The 18933-nt window shown below is 42.1% G+C and overlaps 1 protein-coding gene across 7 annotated transcripts in view; it reads right to left on the bottom strand.

The window, feature by feature from the left end:
• The window catches only part of lrp8 (low density lipoprotein receptor-related protein 8, apolipoprotein e receptor), a 145164-nt gene extending 128082 nt beyond the window's left edge, over window positions 1–17082 (bottom strand). For all 7 annotated transcript variants that reach the window (XM_020602735.1, XM_020602736.1, XM_020602737.1 and 4 more), the window contains exons 1-2: window positions 16872–17082; window positions 15779–15904 (exon numbers count right to left, since the gene is read on the bottom strand). In XM_020602735.1, coding sequence (XP_020458391.1) covers window positions 15779–15904; window positions 16872–16938 — 193 coding nt within the window. In that variant the 5' untranslated portion in view covers window positions 16939–17082. The remainder of the gene's footprint in view (window positions 1–15778; window positions 15905–16871) is intronic.
• Window positions 17083–18933: the final 1851 nt, after the last annotated feature.

The following is an 18933-nucleotide window of genomic DNA, read 5'->3' as shown; positions in this document are numbered from 1 at the left end:
CCCGTGCCCTTTAGCCTCAAGCCCACACACACACACACACACACACACACAGAGAGAACGGGAGTTAGTCCATGGAAACAGTGTCCATCCGCCTCTTGGATCCATCATCCTTTTTCCAAAGCAGCAGGTGCACACACACTGAGATCACACAAATGCAGCATCACACAGATGCACACTGGGTCTCTTCCCAGCATGCGTCTTCTCCATCCGTCCCTTCTCCATTATTTTGTCTCTCACTTCGCCATTCATCCTTCTGTGCTTTGGTAATCTGCAAGTCTCCAACTTCACAGTAAGTAGTAAGAGCACAAGTTTTAGAAAATGTTGGGCCATCCAGCATGTCCTAGCTATTTACCAGACCAAGGTGAGGTCCTCATGCCTGATCAGTCTGACCGACAGTCCATAACTCATAGGTTTTAAATTGATCATGAAATGAGAAAAAGCTGAAAATCTTCACATTTGAGAAGCTGGAGCTTGTTGTTGTTGGAGCATGATTTATGTGAAACAGTTGGTAAAGGATCTGTGCTCACATACTGTACATCTCTACACTCCCCCAGAAAACCCAATAAAGTCAGTAGAGAATGAAAAGAAGGCGTGGACATAATCATAAGGATGAAAAAGAGACTGAGTAACAACAAGAACTAGAATGCAACAAACCCAAGCAAGAGGTAAACAAACTGTTGAACAAATCCACAGTGGCCATAAATATGAGAGAGTGAGAGAGAGGAGGCAGAGAGATGGAGAGAGTTTCAACAGCTGCTCATCAGGAAAGAAAATTGAATCATTTTCTCATTACCATGCTTCCTAGGTTAGTTGGGCTGATTTTGAGGAATGGGATTATGCTTTTCGATCGCACCCCACAAGTGCCGGCCAACTCTAGCTGAAGCACACACATTCCACCAGTGCTACCTGTATGGTCTGCTTTTCACAGGCTGAAGGACTCGAGTTAATTTAGCAGCCGTGGCAAAGACCCAGTGTTCTCATAACTATCGAATTAAAATCGGTGCTCATGGTGGAAGCTGATTACCGGCGACACTGTGCAGCCTGGAACGAAGGCAGTCGGTCAATAAAGATATTTCTGTATAGCACATGCCACGTAGGCATGTTGTGCAGCTTAATCACAGGTGCGACTAAATACATGTTTTACCTTCTATTAGACCTTTGTTTTTATAATCAGATAAGTAAACACAGCTAGTCAACACTCCCTGATTCACAAACTCACACATATACGTGTTACTGTTCACAGCCAAGAAAAGCTTCTTGGATCAGAGTGGAGATGAACAGGAGGTCATGCGCATGCGAGTGAGTGTGTGCATGTGTATGCCTCTTCCATTTCTTGCCCCATGTGTCCCTCTCTCATCAATGTCTGTTTTAGTCCATTAGTACAGACGTCCAGGGTCTGTGGGGTGAATGAGGAATGGTCAGTCGCTTCCATTTCCAACTGGGGTCAGTGCCTTTCCAGTCCCTCACAGCTAATGACCACCTCTGGGTAACACACTCTAATATGATAACACACACACACACAAGGCAGGAAATGCTTCATCAGTGGGACACTTTGAAAGCATAAGCAGGCACACACACATATCATAGTGACACTAACAATCAGCAGCAGTCACACACACACACTCATACACACACACACACACACACAGATATAAAGAATGCAGGATTCACAAAATGAAAAGGCTCTCAAGCAAAGCAAAGCAAACACACACACACACACACACACACACACTTAACTCCGGGGTTTATGGTCACAGCTTTTCAGCATTTCCAATTAAGCCACTTTTTTTTTTTAGTAAATTAAACATTATGTTGACTCAATGAGACTGTTCAATATCTGGGCACATGTTGGTGCACAGTATTTTAAAACAGGAACAAACATGACATTTAATAATAGAGTTTATAACCTGGTCAAAGCCATTAAATCCTCTTGATGATCCAAATTACCCACTCGGTTCAGAAAGTCACGACTGAAAATGAACACACATACAAAGACATAAAAATGACAAAAGAAAAACACATGGAAGTACTTCTTCTATTTAAAGAGCCCATGGCATGCTTTTCTCTTTTCTGACTTATCTTATTTTTGTTTATATGTTGTCATACCATCCTGACCGGCAACAGGAAGTGTGCACATACATGAACTATACTCTCATGTTCAGGAGGAGGCTCTCCTTATGATATCGTTTTGTTTTGTTTTTTTTTGTTCTGAAATAATTACAGACTATTTGGAGTTATGATGGGTACAAAACTAATCTAGAGGTACCCAAGATTAAAAATTAAATGGCTGGAAATGAGCATGCCATGGGCTTTTTAAAGTCTTTAATTTCAAGACTGCGTTCCCATTTTGTTTCTTCCTCCTCCTGTCAAAGAAAACATTCAAATTTAGAACTATATAAAGTGGAAAATAAAAAAACACATCTTCCCCTGGTCACTGTGCACAGAAAGAGCGGTGATGGAGTTTTTACAGAAAGTCAATGATCCTGCCCAAAAGGAAAACTATCATCTGCTTGGTTCATTTTGTTTTGAACAGATATGTCAAATAACAGAATCATTAAGCTCTTAAAATGCCATTTCATGCTGCTTTAAAATGCCTCACACTTCCTGCACTGCTCCTCCTGGAGGCTCCCTGGAGGTAAGACTGAACATCTGTGCCACAAAATTAAAACTTAAGAAGCAGGCGGGGCCATAATTCATATATCGGCTATAACAAATTGAATTTATCATTGAAAATAAAAAGATGGACAAAGAGAAACAGACACACACACACACACACACACACACACAGAGTGCATCTCACTTGCCAACAGTAGGCTATATGTCATTAAGTGTGGCAAACTACCCCGTTTATCAATTTAATCAATTAGTAGATCTATTTATGTTAGATTGATTTTAGGTACCATAGCTGCTGGACCTGTGAAAAGACAACGCATACAAAGTACACTTTTAAAGCCAGATCTACACAAACATATTCTAGCTTTCTCCCCTAACCCTAAAAGAAACAACAGAAATGCGGTGCTTCCCCACATGAACAGCTTTGGCTCCTCTGCACAGTTCTAGCTGTTGATTAAAAAGCATCCACCAGGGAGGGAGGGATGAGGCAGAGAAGGGTCTAAAGTGAGGGAAAAGGAAAGAGACAGAGACACACAGCAAAACCAACCTTTGGAGGGAAGTCTTCTGTCTCATCAGTTTCAGACTGAAAATGGAGGAGAACCAGCTCAGGAACTAACTGCACTTATTTTCACAAAGAAAACAGCCATGTTACACTCGGACACTGAACAATATACTGTACATACATGTACATGAAAACAAACATAATAACGTCTCTACTGCTTCTTATGGAACACACATACACATAAAAACACACCCACTATGTGTTTCTTTTCACCCACACACACACACCTTGTACCATGACCATCTGGGGATACCGGAAGGAAAGCATTGATCTCATTAGAAAACTAACTGTACGCTCACCCCCCCCTATGCGCACAGCCACACACACACACACACACACACACACACAGCCAACTGTGTGTTGGTGGAATCTTCTGAGTTAGTAATAAAACTGCCATTTATTGAAAACAATTAGCCAGAGGGACTAAGATGGAACAAATCTCCATACACCCTCTGGAGACTTGGCGTATAATGTGACATTATAATCAGAGTAATCAGACACACAGTTTGATGAACACGGCCATCTTCTTATCTTAAAGCTGCACCACATTCGTTTTTTCATACATAAATCCTCCAAGCACATACAGTATAAAAGGAGACGTTTCATTTTATCCTCCCATCAGCAGCAACCACTGTTACATCCGAGTCTGTTTTGACTCCAACTTTCCATGTGTGGAGCAAAAGTCTTCAAGAATCTTTAATAGGTGCAAGAGACTCCTGACAGAAGTGGATCAATGAGTCTTAGGGGCAGTTAAAGGAAAACACTTTCAGGCTCTTTGAAGGTTGGTAAAGCCCACCGTTAAATCTAACAGCATCATTTTCTCATATCTATCCAACAGAGTTGTAGGTAAATAAGGTCTAGGCCTTTAGACAGAACAATGTTGTGCCATTTCAATATTTGTGACTTTCAGAAGACGCTAGTGGTGCACAGCTCCAATCAGGCAAACTGCAAGGGGTCTTAGTTATAGAAGGCAGAAGGAGACGTCCCCGTCTCCCTCGGCCCATCACTGACAGAACAAAAATGCAATTGGTAATAAAATGACAATTTTTCAGCACTTGGAGTGAGATCTGAACATATGCAGCGTTAAGTCAAAAGGGAAGGGATAACACGTGATGGGAAGCACACCCATCACTGTGGGTGGGTCTTGAGGGAGAAGTGCCTGTCCAAATATACTACTGGGCCTGTCCGCTGACCTTCCAGACATTTCTTAAATATCTAAATCAAAAACACATTTAAGGAACAAAATGTAGGCATCTGGGCTAGCTAAGGCTTTTACCAAGAAGATGACGAAGCAAGTGGATTGCACATGCAAACATGAGGCCTGTCCCCATGACTTGGGTATAGATAAAACAAAACAGGTCATGCTAAAGGCATACCCAGGAAAAATGTAGGGGAGAGACTGCTTTAAGGTTAGTGGAATTGCAGTCACAAATCTGCAGTGCCTGTAGTAGCCTACATACTGCAGCTACTGTATACTCATACTTGTTATAGATATACAGTACTTCTGGTGGCATATTTAAATTATGTGAATTTTTGTTCTCTGCCTGTTAGTGGCCTTGAGGGACTGAAGCATACTGTAACCGTTACGTCTGCTAGCGCTGTACTGCGACTCATGGTAGAAGACATCTCTTGCCGATAAAAATAGTCGTGCCTACCCAATGAAACTGAGGGGCCCAGCTTTCAATTTGCATTGAGAACAAGTCTGATGGGAAGCAACCAGAAGGTCACAAACCACTTTTTAAGATGGATTTCAAAAGAATATTAATTCTGTTGGACATAATATGGTGGGAAACTTATGCTAATCTGTTTATTAATGCTAATGTTTTACAAGAATTAATACAATTTTTTAAAAGGAAGCAAATGTCAGAACCTTTCATATGTCGCCTCCTCTATTACGTTCATGTTCTGTCTGTACTGTTCAGCGTCACAAATATGTCAAGTAGCCTTTCAAGTGAAAAGGTCTGGTGGAAGAAAGGTGTGTGGACAACGTAAAGCTTGCAGGTATTATAGAAAACAGCATACTGAATGCTCTGATTGGGACTCGCCTTCGCTCACCTTGTTCTTTCACATTCAGGAGGATCAACACTTATGTTTGTGATCGACTAATGTGAAAGGCAGACAAATAGAAGTAGTAAGTAATACTGTCTTTTAAAATCACTAACTGTAACTCCTGGTCAGTAATTTCCCCAAAACACATAAGAGCACGACTGGAGAACGTCGTCCTAATACGGAAATAATTAACCTAAATATGAGCAAGAGCTTTTAAGGCCTAAAATTCAAATGATTGGATTTTAGACTTTTTTTAGGACCTGCAAAACCCCTATTAATAAATGGTGGATCACAAACCTCTACCATACATACTCTTTAAATCACATCCCACTGTAGAATGTAGACAAACTGTGTAATTCAAAAGTGAAAATCAAAAAGGAACTTCACCCAGATAGTGTCAAGGTGTAATTATGCTGTCTGGCCTGTTATGAAAACATCGCATTCTGAGAGTTGGACCAAAGCAGCAGCGTCTGGGCCAAAAGAGGTGGAATAAAGCCCACACAGCCAGGAAAAACATCACAGTAACAACTCTATGGGCCAATTATAGTTAACTACCACCTTCTGTCACAACTGGGTCACCGGGTCTTCTCCATGCACAGTGGAGTGTGTGTATGTGTTAGAGGCTCTAGTTTGCACTTCACAATTTAATAAAATAAGCAGCAGTGTTCTGCATTTCCAGTTGGACACGTGCATTTTGTAAGTTTCTCCTCCTAAAATCACATTTAAAGTATTTTTTTGTGTGTGTGCTGATCTTAACTTTTCATTTCCTCTTCAGAGATTAAAGATTTAATGGATGGGACATTAGAACAACAGAACTAAAGACCAGCCCTCATGCCTGTAGTTTAAAATGTCCACTTTCTGATTTGAATGTGTTTTTACTTATAACTAAATGCTCAAGTTAAGCAGGCTGTATTAGAACCCAGTGTACCCACTGGCCTCACCTTAGAGGCCAACACACATTACATTACATTCTGGGCTCCCTGGGTTGTAACTTGGGAAAGTACTTGGAGTTCAGCTTCTTTGGGAGGTTTACTTGCGGGGATTAAATGTTGGCTTTTTAAATATAGTTGTGTATTGTAGTGGTAGTTGCACCTGAGCACAGCGGGCTGCAAAGTAGAAATTCATGAGCAATAAGGCATAAAATCTTGCAGAAGGGCCACTGCAGCCAGGGATTTACACCCTCCCAAGTCTTTCTGGCTAAACAGACTCATCTCCTGTTTATGGTGTGACATTAAAAGCTTCTCTTCTCTTAATCCCAACCATACAGAGCCGGTCACGTTATCTTGCTCATCGTGGCTCAACATTTTAAAACCTTCTCTGCATGTAGAAACAGATAAATTTGCTCATCAGCAATATCACCAAACCTTCACTAAGAAACCCTTTTGACAAGTGATCTGACAAATGTGTGCATCAAAAGAGAAGAAACACATGTCAGGTATGAATCAGTGTTTCTGTAGCAAGAGCACTGACCACATAAACCAGCCATGGCCATGCGGCTTGCAACTCTGTGACACTAAACGTAAAGAAAATTACCTTCAAAGCCAGTAGCTGAAGAGGTGTTACCCTGCTTACAAACATTCAATGCTGCTTCCAATGATAGGGAATAGAGAGAAGAAAAACAGAAAAGAGAGGAGCAGGTATTAAAGGTGATCTGATTCACTGACAGAAAAGGTATTCTACTGCCCCTCTCTACATGCGGCTCCCACCACTCAGAGTAGCATCTTGAAACTGTGAGTTAAAAGCTTTGCAAAGCAAAAAGGCTCCGGACGCTGCTCCAGCCACTAGAACACATCAGCTTTGAATTTCTAACTTAAAAACACACTCGCAATTAGTCCCTACAGTGTACCTCCAAAAGTATAATCTCATAATTTCCCCTCATTCAACTTTTGAAAATGTGGTCCACACCTTTTGCAACCTCACTTTCCTCACCCTTTAAACCCCCACAACCTCTTCACGTTGACACTGTGCAATGTGAAAAAGAAGCATGCTGCAGGTAAAACGTTACACTAGCACCGCCTATAACAGCAAAATATAGGCTCCGTCTGTGTGTGACTTTGTTACACACCAGTTTGCTTTGTGATAACTGGTATTAGTGAGCACTAGCTGTATCATCAAAGAGCGACTCCCCCCACCACCACCTCACCACAACCACCTGCAACAAATGACAAGCAAAATCCCCCTCGAGGTAAAAAGACCCATTCCCAGGCTCAGGAGAAGGTGAGGCATGTGTGTGAAGGAGATACATTGTGTGTGAAATCTATGTAAACAGCTTCATTCAAAGCCAGATGAAGAGATGATGTAGTTAACATTAGCCAGGTACGGTACAACTGTAGCTCGCTATAATCCATTCATTCAACATGCAGTAGTAAACAATATGCTGCTGATTTTATGCAGCAGATGATGTGCAACCGGGCAGCACGGTGGTGCAGTGGTTAGCACCGTTGCCTCACAGCAAGAAGGCTCCGGGTTCAGGCCCCACCCGGGACCTTTCTGTGTGGAGTTTGCATGTTCTCCCCATGCTTGTGTGGGTTCTCTCCAGGTACTCCGGCTTCCTCCTGCAGTCCAAAGACATGCAGTTTAGGTTGATTGGTGTCTCTAAATTGCCCATAGGACCATTGGAGTGCGTGCGTCGTTGTTTGTCTCTGTGTTAGCCCTGCGATGGATTGGCGACCTGTCCAGGGTGTACCCCGCCTTCGCCCGATTGCCGGCCCCGGCCGAGATTGGCCCCCCCCCCCCGCCCCGTGACCCTGTTCAGGGATTAAGCGGTAGAAAATGAATGAATGAATGAATGATGTGCAACCTTTGAAGTGACTGCATTATGTCTGGATTTAGTTTTCACAACTGAACAGTACTGACAGATGCAAGTAAAAGCAGCCATGCACACATTTTTACAATTAACAGTATGGTAGATGGGGGGTAGAAGAAAAAGTCTTGTTCTAACATTCAAAACACAACATGACTGTGAACTGGTGCTCTGTTATTATTATAACATGGCTTTAATTCACTGCTTAACTGACTGTAATTAAAATGCATTTTATAGCTTGGGAAATAGATTTATATAACTGCAACAGCTCGGTTTCCTTACTGGGATGTATTCTTAGTACCTGTATCAGTGAACATGCTCTGCTGGCTAATGATGGAGGCATGTAAAGGTGAGATCTGAATTTAGATATACTATCTTTACCCGTTTTGACACCTCCAGAGCTTCTTTCCATCTGTTTTTTCTCAGCAGATTGGGCCAGAAAATCTATCTTTACCCATCTGGGAACAAAGAGACAAACACGAAGAACTCGCACCAAACTCACAACAGCCTTTTACCAAAATGATTACCTGCTTCACCGCTACAGAGGATGGAAAAATGACCTGTTTCATTTGAGAAGAGACACAGAGACTGAACAAAGAGGCAGTTAGCTATCCAGTAACAGAAAGAGACTGAGAGGAGAGGGAAGGAAATATATGAGACAATACAAAAAGAAGAAAATTTAGAGTAAAAAGGCAAAGACAAATGAAAAGAAAAAGAAAGAAAAAGACAGATCACTAGAGTAAGAGGCAATATCATCAGGGAGTCAGGCTAAACTTCTGACATGCAACACTCAGGAGCCCAAAGTCGAGGATTAATGTCATGATACCGTCAGACACGGCTGGGTTAGGGAGCGGAGATGACAACAGCACAGGCAAAAACTGACCCATACGCACACACACACACACACACACACACACATCCAGTGGAAAAACAGGATTGTAGTGCTATGAGAGTTTGACTTTGAACAATATACAGTATGGCACTGCAGCAGAGCAAAGGAGACAAACAAAAGCAGGTAATCTGTGGAAAACGGACGAGCTAAGGCAATAAAGGTACAGAGAAGCTACAATGGGACGGAGACAAAAAAGGAGACCGCAGAGAAAGAAGAACTTTCTTCATTGGCACCTCCCACAAACTCCCCCAGCTGACTCCCAGTGTGTTTCACCTTGAATCATTTTTAACCATCTATTACCTTTCTGCGCTGTTCATCAGGCCAGACACAGTTATGCTGCGTTCAGGGTCAGCCACATTGTTCCACAGGTGAAAGCAGCAGCCAAGGACACAATGCTGCAGGCCCCGACTGTCTGTCAGCGGCACTGTGTGTTCAAAAGTGAATGTCAGTGTAGGTTGAGAGGCACTTTCTCCATTAGTTTCAAAGTTACATAGCCACTGATTGATGAAGAACTTATTTCAAACTGTAACCGCTTCACAAAAGCACTCATACTTGCTTATTCAGACAGCTGAGGTTCAGTCAGAAGTAGAAGAACAGAGTAATCAGTCTTTATCATAAAACACAGAAATAACGCACTCAAAAAAAAAAAACCCATTAAACACTGTTATTCTCACCATATACAACTGATAAGCAACCATACTCGCAAAACCCTGCTGGTGTCACTGTAGACATCCTACAGACACAGAGCAGCATTCGTTTGTGGTCATGTTTCTGTCCAGCTGATTAATCAAAGCCCAGTATTCACTCTTCTTTAAAGTGTTTCTGAGCCAATGACTCGAGGGCAATGACTGACTCTTTATGGCTAAATACTGCATTAATGCCACTAACTGATGTCTAAATGTTTCTGTCTGCCTTTTCTATCTTTTCAACTTTCATTATGTCTTTTTGATTTGATCCTTTATAACAGTGAACATGAACTTCAAGAACCGCTGATGAATATGGCCCTGTTTTGGAAAACTCACCCTCTCTCTATGCTTTCTCAGAAACACGAGTCCATGGGCAGAGGGAACCTCAACAGCTCTTCCTGCTCTATCTGAATACACTTCTCAGTGCAGATCCTCTCCCACAGCGACACTCACTAATTGGATTAGAAGTATGTAGATGGACAGCCTCACTTTCTCTCTCTTACCCACACTCACAGTGTCTGCGTCGTCCTTGTGGGTCTACTGCATCTCATACCACTGCCCTTCATGTCAACACAAAGGCATTAGCCTCCTTCATACACAGAGAAAGACAGAGAGACAGGGCTGTAACAGATGTAGTGTAGTGCTCGGTGCAAATGAGCAATAGAGACCAGTGGATAGGCACAAAGGGGGGAAAGGTGGAAGAGAAAGAAAAAGCAAGAGCAAATGCCTCAGGCCAGCACTGACCTCAGCTAAAATTACCCCGGTGCTGTTTTACGCCGCTGCACCCGGCACCTATTTAGCAGCCTGATGCAGTGTGCGAACGAACGGTTCCCTGACACATTCTGGGCTCGTCACTTAATCAGACAGCAACGCTGTATGTGACATCAGGTTTAATATTTAATCTTAAGGAATACATCACGTTTCAGGGGCATCTGGCCAGCTGTTTAATAACATGTGAACGGAGCAACAAAGGGCCAGTGGAGACGAGCATCATCTCAGACAAGAAGCCTGATGGGCTAAAAAAAAAAAAAAAAGGTGTGTTTTATTCTTATGGAGTTATTTTATGATTGTGATTCAATAAAAATATACAACGAGGCTGTTACTGACATCCAAACATTGACATCAATCTTTCTGAATGGACTTCCTTCTTCCTTCTTGGCCATCCCCATTACTTCCTTCTTGTTCCTTCCTTCTTGACAACTTTTATGAGTATGAGCAGTAGAGGGTGATATCGGACCCAATATCCATTACAGGTATCGGTATCAATGCATCTCCGCTTGTTAAGGTTTAATTTTCTGGTGTGAATGAATAATTAAACACCATGAATAAAGCCCCGGTATAGCTGATTAAATATAGCCATGTTAATCATTGTGAAACTACTTCCAACTATTTCTGAGCAACCAGTGTGTTTCACATATTTTAATCACCATATTCCATTTCTTAGGAAACGGAGACAATAGTTCATCATTAAAACACTTTTATTTATTTCATGGAATGCTTCTCAAAACTGCTACACAGGACTGTCAGAACCCTCAGATGTAGTCTCATTTAGCCTCCGGGCTGCCAGAAGTTTCCATTTCCTCACTTTGGAGATATTAATCTCCCACTGTCACCCAACATAATGTAGTGGAAGTGTGACAGTAGCGTGGGGCACCGAGGAAAATGATCCATCAAGGACTCATGCATGGTGTTTGTGTCTGTGTTCTCTCTTAAAGCAATAGTTGTCAGGATTTTTTGTGCCCCCCCTAACCATAACCCTAAGTCCGACTGGAGGCAGGAAAAAAGGAGAAAAGTTTTGAAAGTTTGGCAAAAACTGCTCGCTGCACAGGAAAATAAAAATGAGATAAGAAATTATGTCCAAAACTATTAAAATGTTTATGGTTTTATCCTGTTCACCAAGTAACCAGTTTCGCCAGATCCGTTTCTTGTGTGCTGTTATCTATTTGGGAAATGGTTTTTGGCCTCAGCCTTGGTCTTCACCATGTGAGGGCCGAAGCCACCACCAGCTGTAGAATTAGCTAGGTAATGTTTGGATTGTAGGTAGAAGTTAGGCGTTTGATTTGACATATACAATTAATCAATGAAGCATGCACATTTGGTTAATTTTGTATTGTTAATGTGTGTGAACGTTCTTTTGAGTTACCAACTTCCTGGACCATTCCTGGATAATTTGTTTATTTGTAGTTTGTTAAAACTTTATTTGTCAAGTTATGTTAACTGACGTTTTTGCCAGTCCTCACAACTTCACAGGCCTCTTACTGGGATGGGACTTGGTTTTAGGGTTCAGGTTAAAATCAGGTTTAGGTTCAGACATTTAGTTGTGATAATTAAGTATAAAGGTAGGCCTGAGAATGCAGTATGTCAATGAGGGTCCTCACAATTGTAGAAAGACTATACACCAATGAGTGTGTATGTTTTGGATCAGCAGGTGATAAAAATGTGTTTCTGTGAGCCTATCAGTATAATGCCTTTTAATCCTGAAGCGCTTCTCTGCAGTCTGTTATTATAGCCTTATATGTGTGTGTGGGTGTGTGTAAGAGAGAGAGAGAGAGAGTGCCTGGCCTCACAGACATACACACAGGGCAGTGGCGTGAAATGTGTTCTGATCTCTCCTCTATGGGAAGCTGGTCTCAGGCCGCAAAGGAGACGCTCTCCTTCTCAAACCTGCATTGTCCTGCTGTGACGCACAAACACACACACACACATACTGTGCACACGGAGCGCAGCAGGAACTTTCTTCCCACCCTTATGTGTTCTGTGTATTACATTTCCATCCGCTTGTTTTTCCAGGGTTCATTTAAAGTTTAAGATCATTTCTTCCTATCCTTTAGCACAGTGTGATTCATACCTACAGAGGCAACTAACACTTATACATCTACATAGTGGCAGAAATTACCCATCGCATTTTCCTACAGTCCCTGGAAAGGTGTTTGTCTTATCTTACCAATGATGTATAACCTAAAAGCACCGTTTATATAAAACAGAGACAAACAAGCAGCAAATCCTCACATTTATGAAGCTGTAACACATTTTTTGCTATATACAGTATTTAAACAACAGCCATTGATTAAGTGAATAATCCTTACTAATCATCACCTCACAATACTAACCATCACAGCTGATTCCAGGTTTATACTGTGCCTGTATGTTTGCTATTAAAAACTTTACAGATCCTGCTTTTACAGTGTAGCCAAAGCCATGAGGAGGAGCTAGAAACTGTACAGTGATGTGACATAGACAGAAGAACTGAAAGATAACACGATGCAGAAATATGCGATTGTTTTACAGTCGCACTTTGGATTACGTACATTGACATCCACTTAAATCCACTGTAAAATTATAAGGCCCTTTTCTGTATTCCACAACTAAGATATAGGCCACAGCGCCGTGCGGACATGGAGAGTTGCCATGTGTAGGTATACACGTGTGCAGGAGTGCTGCGTTCACAACAAAGATAGCACACATATACACAAAACTCCACCACCACAATCACCACCGCTTTACTGTCTCCCAGGGCAACAAGAGTAGAATCTACCAAGAGGCATGCTGAGAATTAAGGAGAGAAGCAGTAGGAAGAAGAAGACAGAATGAAAGAAAGGAGAGACAAGGCACAAAAGACAACCGAGTCAACCACAACTGGTTATTCTAATAGAGCTGCTAGAGGGAGGATGCTATAGGGGGTGATCCGTTCTGTGAGACCTTTGTGCATGGGTGTACGTGTGTACGCGCATACTGACATACACAATGTTGACCAAACCAGACTACAGAGGGTTACATTTGACGTGAGTCACAGTAACAACAAGACACAATGTCTCGTTTGTCCCTTCCCTCTCAGGGACAAACGACCATATGGGTTGTAGAGGTGTGAGGACTTCTTGTTACATTGTCCGAATCCCACGTAATTTAACTAACACATCTAACCAGAATTTCAACCACAGAAGTCCACAATATGCAACTGGTTACACTACAGTTAATCAGTACAAACATCAGAAAGGATATGACAAGAAGTTCTTAATGAAAGATGTGATGTGATGTATCTCGCACTTTAAACGACACCTGTACCCAGCTTATTTAGCCTTTTTCATAGCACCATGAAGGACACCAAGCATGTTTGCTGGCTTTGCTAGGTTAGGCTTATCCCAGTTCTCCTTGCAATAATATAATATGTTCGCTCCTTTTTTCATTTGCCCCCTCCCCATTCCTCAAAATCACTTTGCTCCTATTTTCCACACCATGTCTGCTCATCCCAATAAAATCTGTCCCAACTTTTTCTCTTTGCCTCCCCCTCTCCACTGAGTTCTGCTGGTGATATTGGGTTCTGGTGAAGGGGCACACTGGCGGTACTGGCATCTGTTTGAAGGGCTGGCACGCTGCCATCCACTGAGCGTCACCCTGGCAACCAGTCACGCTGCTGGATTTATCTCCTACCAACCTGTCAGCTGATGCTCTTTGTGGGCGTAAGACAAGTGGGCATAGCCTCTTGGGCAGTGGCACTGCCAAGGTGCCCACACAAGATTTAAAAGTGTGTCCTCCAGTGCCAAGGAAGTGTGACAGCTTTTTAGACAGAAGCACCCAACTTCCAGCACAGGCTAAGGGCTGAAGCATTCAGTGAGTAGAGCATGCAATGCAGGTAGGATATAGAAAGAAATCAAGGGATGGAAGAGTTTATAAGGCACAGCAAGAGGGGTAACAGTAGATAAAGCTAGAGTCTGAGCGGGGGAAGAGATCAAGAGAGTGACAGAGGAGCCCAAGAGAAATACATAACCACATCTGAAGCTCACAGGATACTGTATGTGGCCACCAGAGTGAAGACAGAAGAAAGAGAAAAGCACATTTCTCCCACAAAGTGGCTCAATTAAAATACTGTATGAGTCCAGCACCTTGTACTTTAAGTGCTATATTCACATTCACTTTGAGCAGTGGTTAAACTAAACAGCAAAGTAAACCGCATGCTTAGAGTGCAGAAGAGCTCATTAAAAGCTAATTCTGCTTCCATCAAGCATTGCCCACTAAATGTCCAATAATCCCAATCAGTCTCTCCAGTCAATAAGACACCCTTGTAAATGTCACAGCATTCATGTAGGGAACTCCCAGGATATTCAGCGGCCACCACCATGGCGCTTGTGTTAAATGAGAGAATCAGGACTTTGGTGCACTGGTCCCCAACAGGAGCGATGAATCAATTGGCCACTATTGTAACCAGTCAAGCAATTAATACTGTGACAAAGTTATAAGCCATGATCACTCAGCTAGTTGGAACAGAGTCAGAGGCAGAATCACATACTACTGGTATCTTTCACTCAGTCCTTAAGTGTACAATACAACGTTTGATTGCCCAGTATTAGAAGAGCAATTCCATATTATAAACTCCAATTTCAAACCATCTGCCCACACAAGCAGAGGCACCGCAGAAAAGCAGCCAATTTGTGGTCAGGCCTATCTAAGAGCCCCAGTATTTGCACTAGAGCTGCATTGCTCAGCAGTGACATGACACAACGCTGCAATTTTACCATTCCTATTTCAGACATGACACAATCTGTGAAGCTATTATACATCCAAAACATTGAGACAGTACAGCAGGGTGAACTGTCACATTGGTAACAGTACTGATGATCACGTGACCTCTACACAGTCACAGCAAGAGAAGTGTAACAGTAATGGGGATAATAATATGAGATGGCCATGGTCTGACCCAGTGGGGAAACAGCGCTCCCTGTGTCACAGGTTTTGGCCAGGAAGTAAAATTAATAAGAAATGAGGAGTACAACTCCTGTGGCCACGTGATCTGACCAGTGATCCAGGATCAGACATTGGCAGACTAACAACTACAGGGAGATGCCAGAGGGGCCCCAAGCAAAATGATAAGGGGCTTATTCTCTGAATAACTTCATTCATTCAAAAGTTACAACAAGGATATAATCATCTACCTGCAGCATACACTGCTGTCCCTTTATGTGGCAGCCCATATCAGAAAGCATTATGCATAATCCCATAAAACAATGATCTGGTGCCAAACATGTCAAATTATCCTTCATGTTAAAATGTTTGGGAGTCCTTGTCCTAGATTAAGACTCCGGTTTTAACACACATGATGCTAGTACTATATTAAAGGTCCATGGGCCAACAAGCAGCATTATGTTTATCCACCAGTGTAGCAACAACCGGTCACTTACGACAGTTCTCCTCATCGCTGCTGTCTGTGCAGTCATCATCATCATCACATCTCCACAGGGTTGGGATGCAACGTCCGTTCTTGCACTGAAACTGCCCGGTTTCACACTCTGACTCCGTATGAGCTCCTGTGTTGGAGCACAAACATCAAGTTGTAAAGCACTTCTTTGGTTCATTTAGTGATACGGCTGTGAAGAACAGAGTAACAGGGTGCGAGACCAAACAACACCATGAAGTGCAGTACAGTCTATTTAAAAAAGATATCACATTTTAGATCTATAGATACACAGTGATAGCTCATTTACAGGATAGGCTGTATAAGGAACTTCATCAAGACCAGCCTGTGGCAAAACAATGCTCAACCACAAACTGTCTGCATTGCTGTGCTTCTTCTGTTTTAGTGGTTAGCTATATGAATATACATATTTCAACAATATTCACGTTAAACAACATTTAAACAGATACTGCAAGTGAGCAAACGTTTTTGTATTGAGGGGCTGTACAGTGGAAGATTGCTGTTGTGAAAGTCATTCAGTAGATTAGCTTCCTGCCAAGGCAGTGCTATTGTAATCACTTCTCATATCCAATGTTAATGCAATTCTGCATTTTGTTTATGAAGTCTGTTATGTACAAACAGTATATCCTCACTGCCACCATGACTGCCTACCTCCAGTGTCCTGCTGACACGTACATCTAAAGACCTCTTTTGTCAAATCTAATCAACCGGCATTTTGATGCAGCTGCAAATAACCAAAGGCAGACCATTGTAGTCTGCACATGGTGCACTGTGCACATCACCACCTGACAGCCTCTTCTCGCTATAACATCAACGTACTGCATTTGGACACGTGTTAGTTTGCGCGATCTTTCTTCCGCGTATTGTCACTGAATGTATAACCGGAGATCGCGGACAAAAGTCGCAATAAAGGTTTGAGCATTATGTAGTGACAGTTTTAAAGTCGTACAAGTGCAGCACTTATGAAAAACACGGAGGATACTAACAGACAAGTCGTTTTTCACTAGGTTACGCTCCACAAAGCGCTGCTGTCCGTGATGTCCGGACATTTCACCTCCGCGATGAGTCAAGTGTCTTACCTTTAGCGCAATGGAGCTCCATGAGTAACAAATATAATAGCACAAGCTTTCCGACTTCTGTCCACATCTTTAGATCCTGGGGGGTCTACGGTTGTGTTCATGCAAGTGAAAACACACTGAAGGATCCCCGAGCTCTGCCACGCTCTGCGCTTCCCTGCTTCTGAGAGCGTGAATGTGTGGGAGCAGCCGGGCGCACCGCTTTCTCTCCGTGTGCCTCGGCTGCAGTTTGAATCACCATGACGCTTATGGGCGGGATAATGTAGTAGGGCGAAAAAAATACATCAAAACGTTTGCTTGTTAACAAGGGAAGTCACATCCGCAGAAACAGCTGAGTCACGGCCGGCGGGCTGCGTCTTGTGCTTGGTCTATTTTATGGTCTATTGCGTATGAATGGCCTTCAAGTCATCGTTACAGGCAACCAGAAATTAAGCTGTGCTAAAAGTGTTATTTTCCATTTTAGGACGCAAGTGTAGAAATGAAAAGGTGGTGTTTTAGAGGGGTTTCCTGTGCCCAGTAAATACTGTAGTCCTGCACACAACCCCCATAACAGCGCAACGTGTCATTAGTGAGCTTCAGACACAGTGGGTGGCTCTTTGCACAGACAAAATAGAACTTTTTCTTTGCGACTTCATTTAGTGGCTGCAATGGGACTGGGAAAAGCTCCAGATGAAATTTAATAAAGGGAAATGTGGCTTCATCATGCATGCAAATGCATTATCTTCCATGTGCAGCCAGATGGTACTGTTTCAGTTTCAGTTTTGTTTTGCTGTGCTACCTGCATCCTCTATCTTGCTGTCTTTTGTTAGACTAGTCATATAGGCTAATATGGTACATACTGTATTTATCAGTAACATTTGAAAATTCCTTTGCCAAAACAATCATAAACAATAACAATGTGTAAACAACCTAAACAGTGTAAACAATAACACTCCTGCTGCTCTAGCATCATATACTACTAGACAAACACAGGCACCATTCATGTTTTATTTGTATAGGACTATTTTGGTTCTTGTTACCATTGCTAACTCTGAGAGACAAGACAGTCCAAGTAACTTCAAAACAGTGCTGATTTATTCCATGAACACAGGTAAAATTAACATTACACACTCAGGTATCTTGCACCTCCAAACTGCTCGCAGGCAGATGTAAGATGAAAGACCCTGAACCCACCAGGCCTATACATTATATCACCTCGGTTGGGCTAGCCCCATACTACACAGAAACGTCAACCGAGACGTCTCTGTTACCAGCTTTGCAGCTGGGCATGGCAGTAGTCAAAACATGAAGCAACACGACCTCTAGTAACATGTCGTGATATTAAACATAAGAACATATTATGGCTAAGGCTACAGTTATACACATCATAATAATATTAAACATCCTGTCTGCTGACAGTCATCAACTCTTCTCTCTGGTATCCTTGACCAGATGTACCCTGTAGAAACTCATAAGCATGACTAAGCATTTAACAGTCTAGACATCCTATCTCCACTAAACATTTCTAATACATAAAGTATCTATCCAATTTCTATCTGACTAAAAATACCCAACATTTGCTTTTATTTCACATTTCTTTTCACTCTTGAAGGCATTTAATAAGGGTTATTTTCAGTTAACATTGTCTAAAGGAGGCTTATTTAAACAAACAGCATTTAGAAGAAAAATGTCCATTTGTGCCATGTCATATTTTTGTTGCAATATGGGGCAGACAGATTTCAGTTGGCTAGAAAAATGAAATTCTTGCAGAAAGACAATGACAATCATTTAATTCAATGGAGTTGTGGGCATGTAGGCTACAATCATATCTGTAGAGATACCTAAAGGCAGCAAAGTGGCCAAACATATTCAGAGAATGAAGACTAGCATTTGAAGTGAATGAAAATTATACGGAAGAGGCAGGTGTGAAGTGATGTGCTATGCAGAGTGCTGCAGTTCGGCATGGCTCATGTGCATGAAATGACTTTAATACATGAATTAACACATGCATAATGAATAAAACTGCTGTATAAATAGGGAAAAAACAACAATTTTGCCTCTTATACATTATTCAATAGAAAGAGTG

This window comes from Monopterus albus, unplaced genomic scaffold, assembly GCF_001952655.1.
Source record: "Monopterus albus unplaced genomic scaffold, M_albus_1.0 scaffold58.1, whole genome shotgun sequence".
NCBI classification, from domain to species: domain Eukaryota; kingdom Metazoa; phylum Chordata; class Actinopteri; order Synbranchiformes; family Synbranchidae; genus Monopterus; species Monopterus albus.
This window is presented reverse-complemented; position numbering and strand designations above follow the sequence as displayed.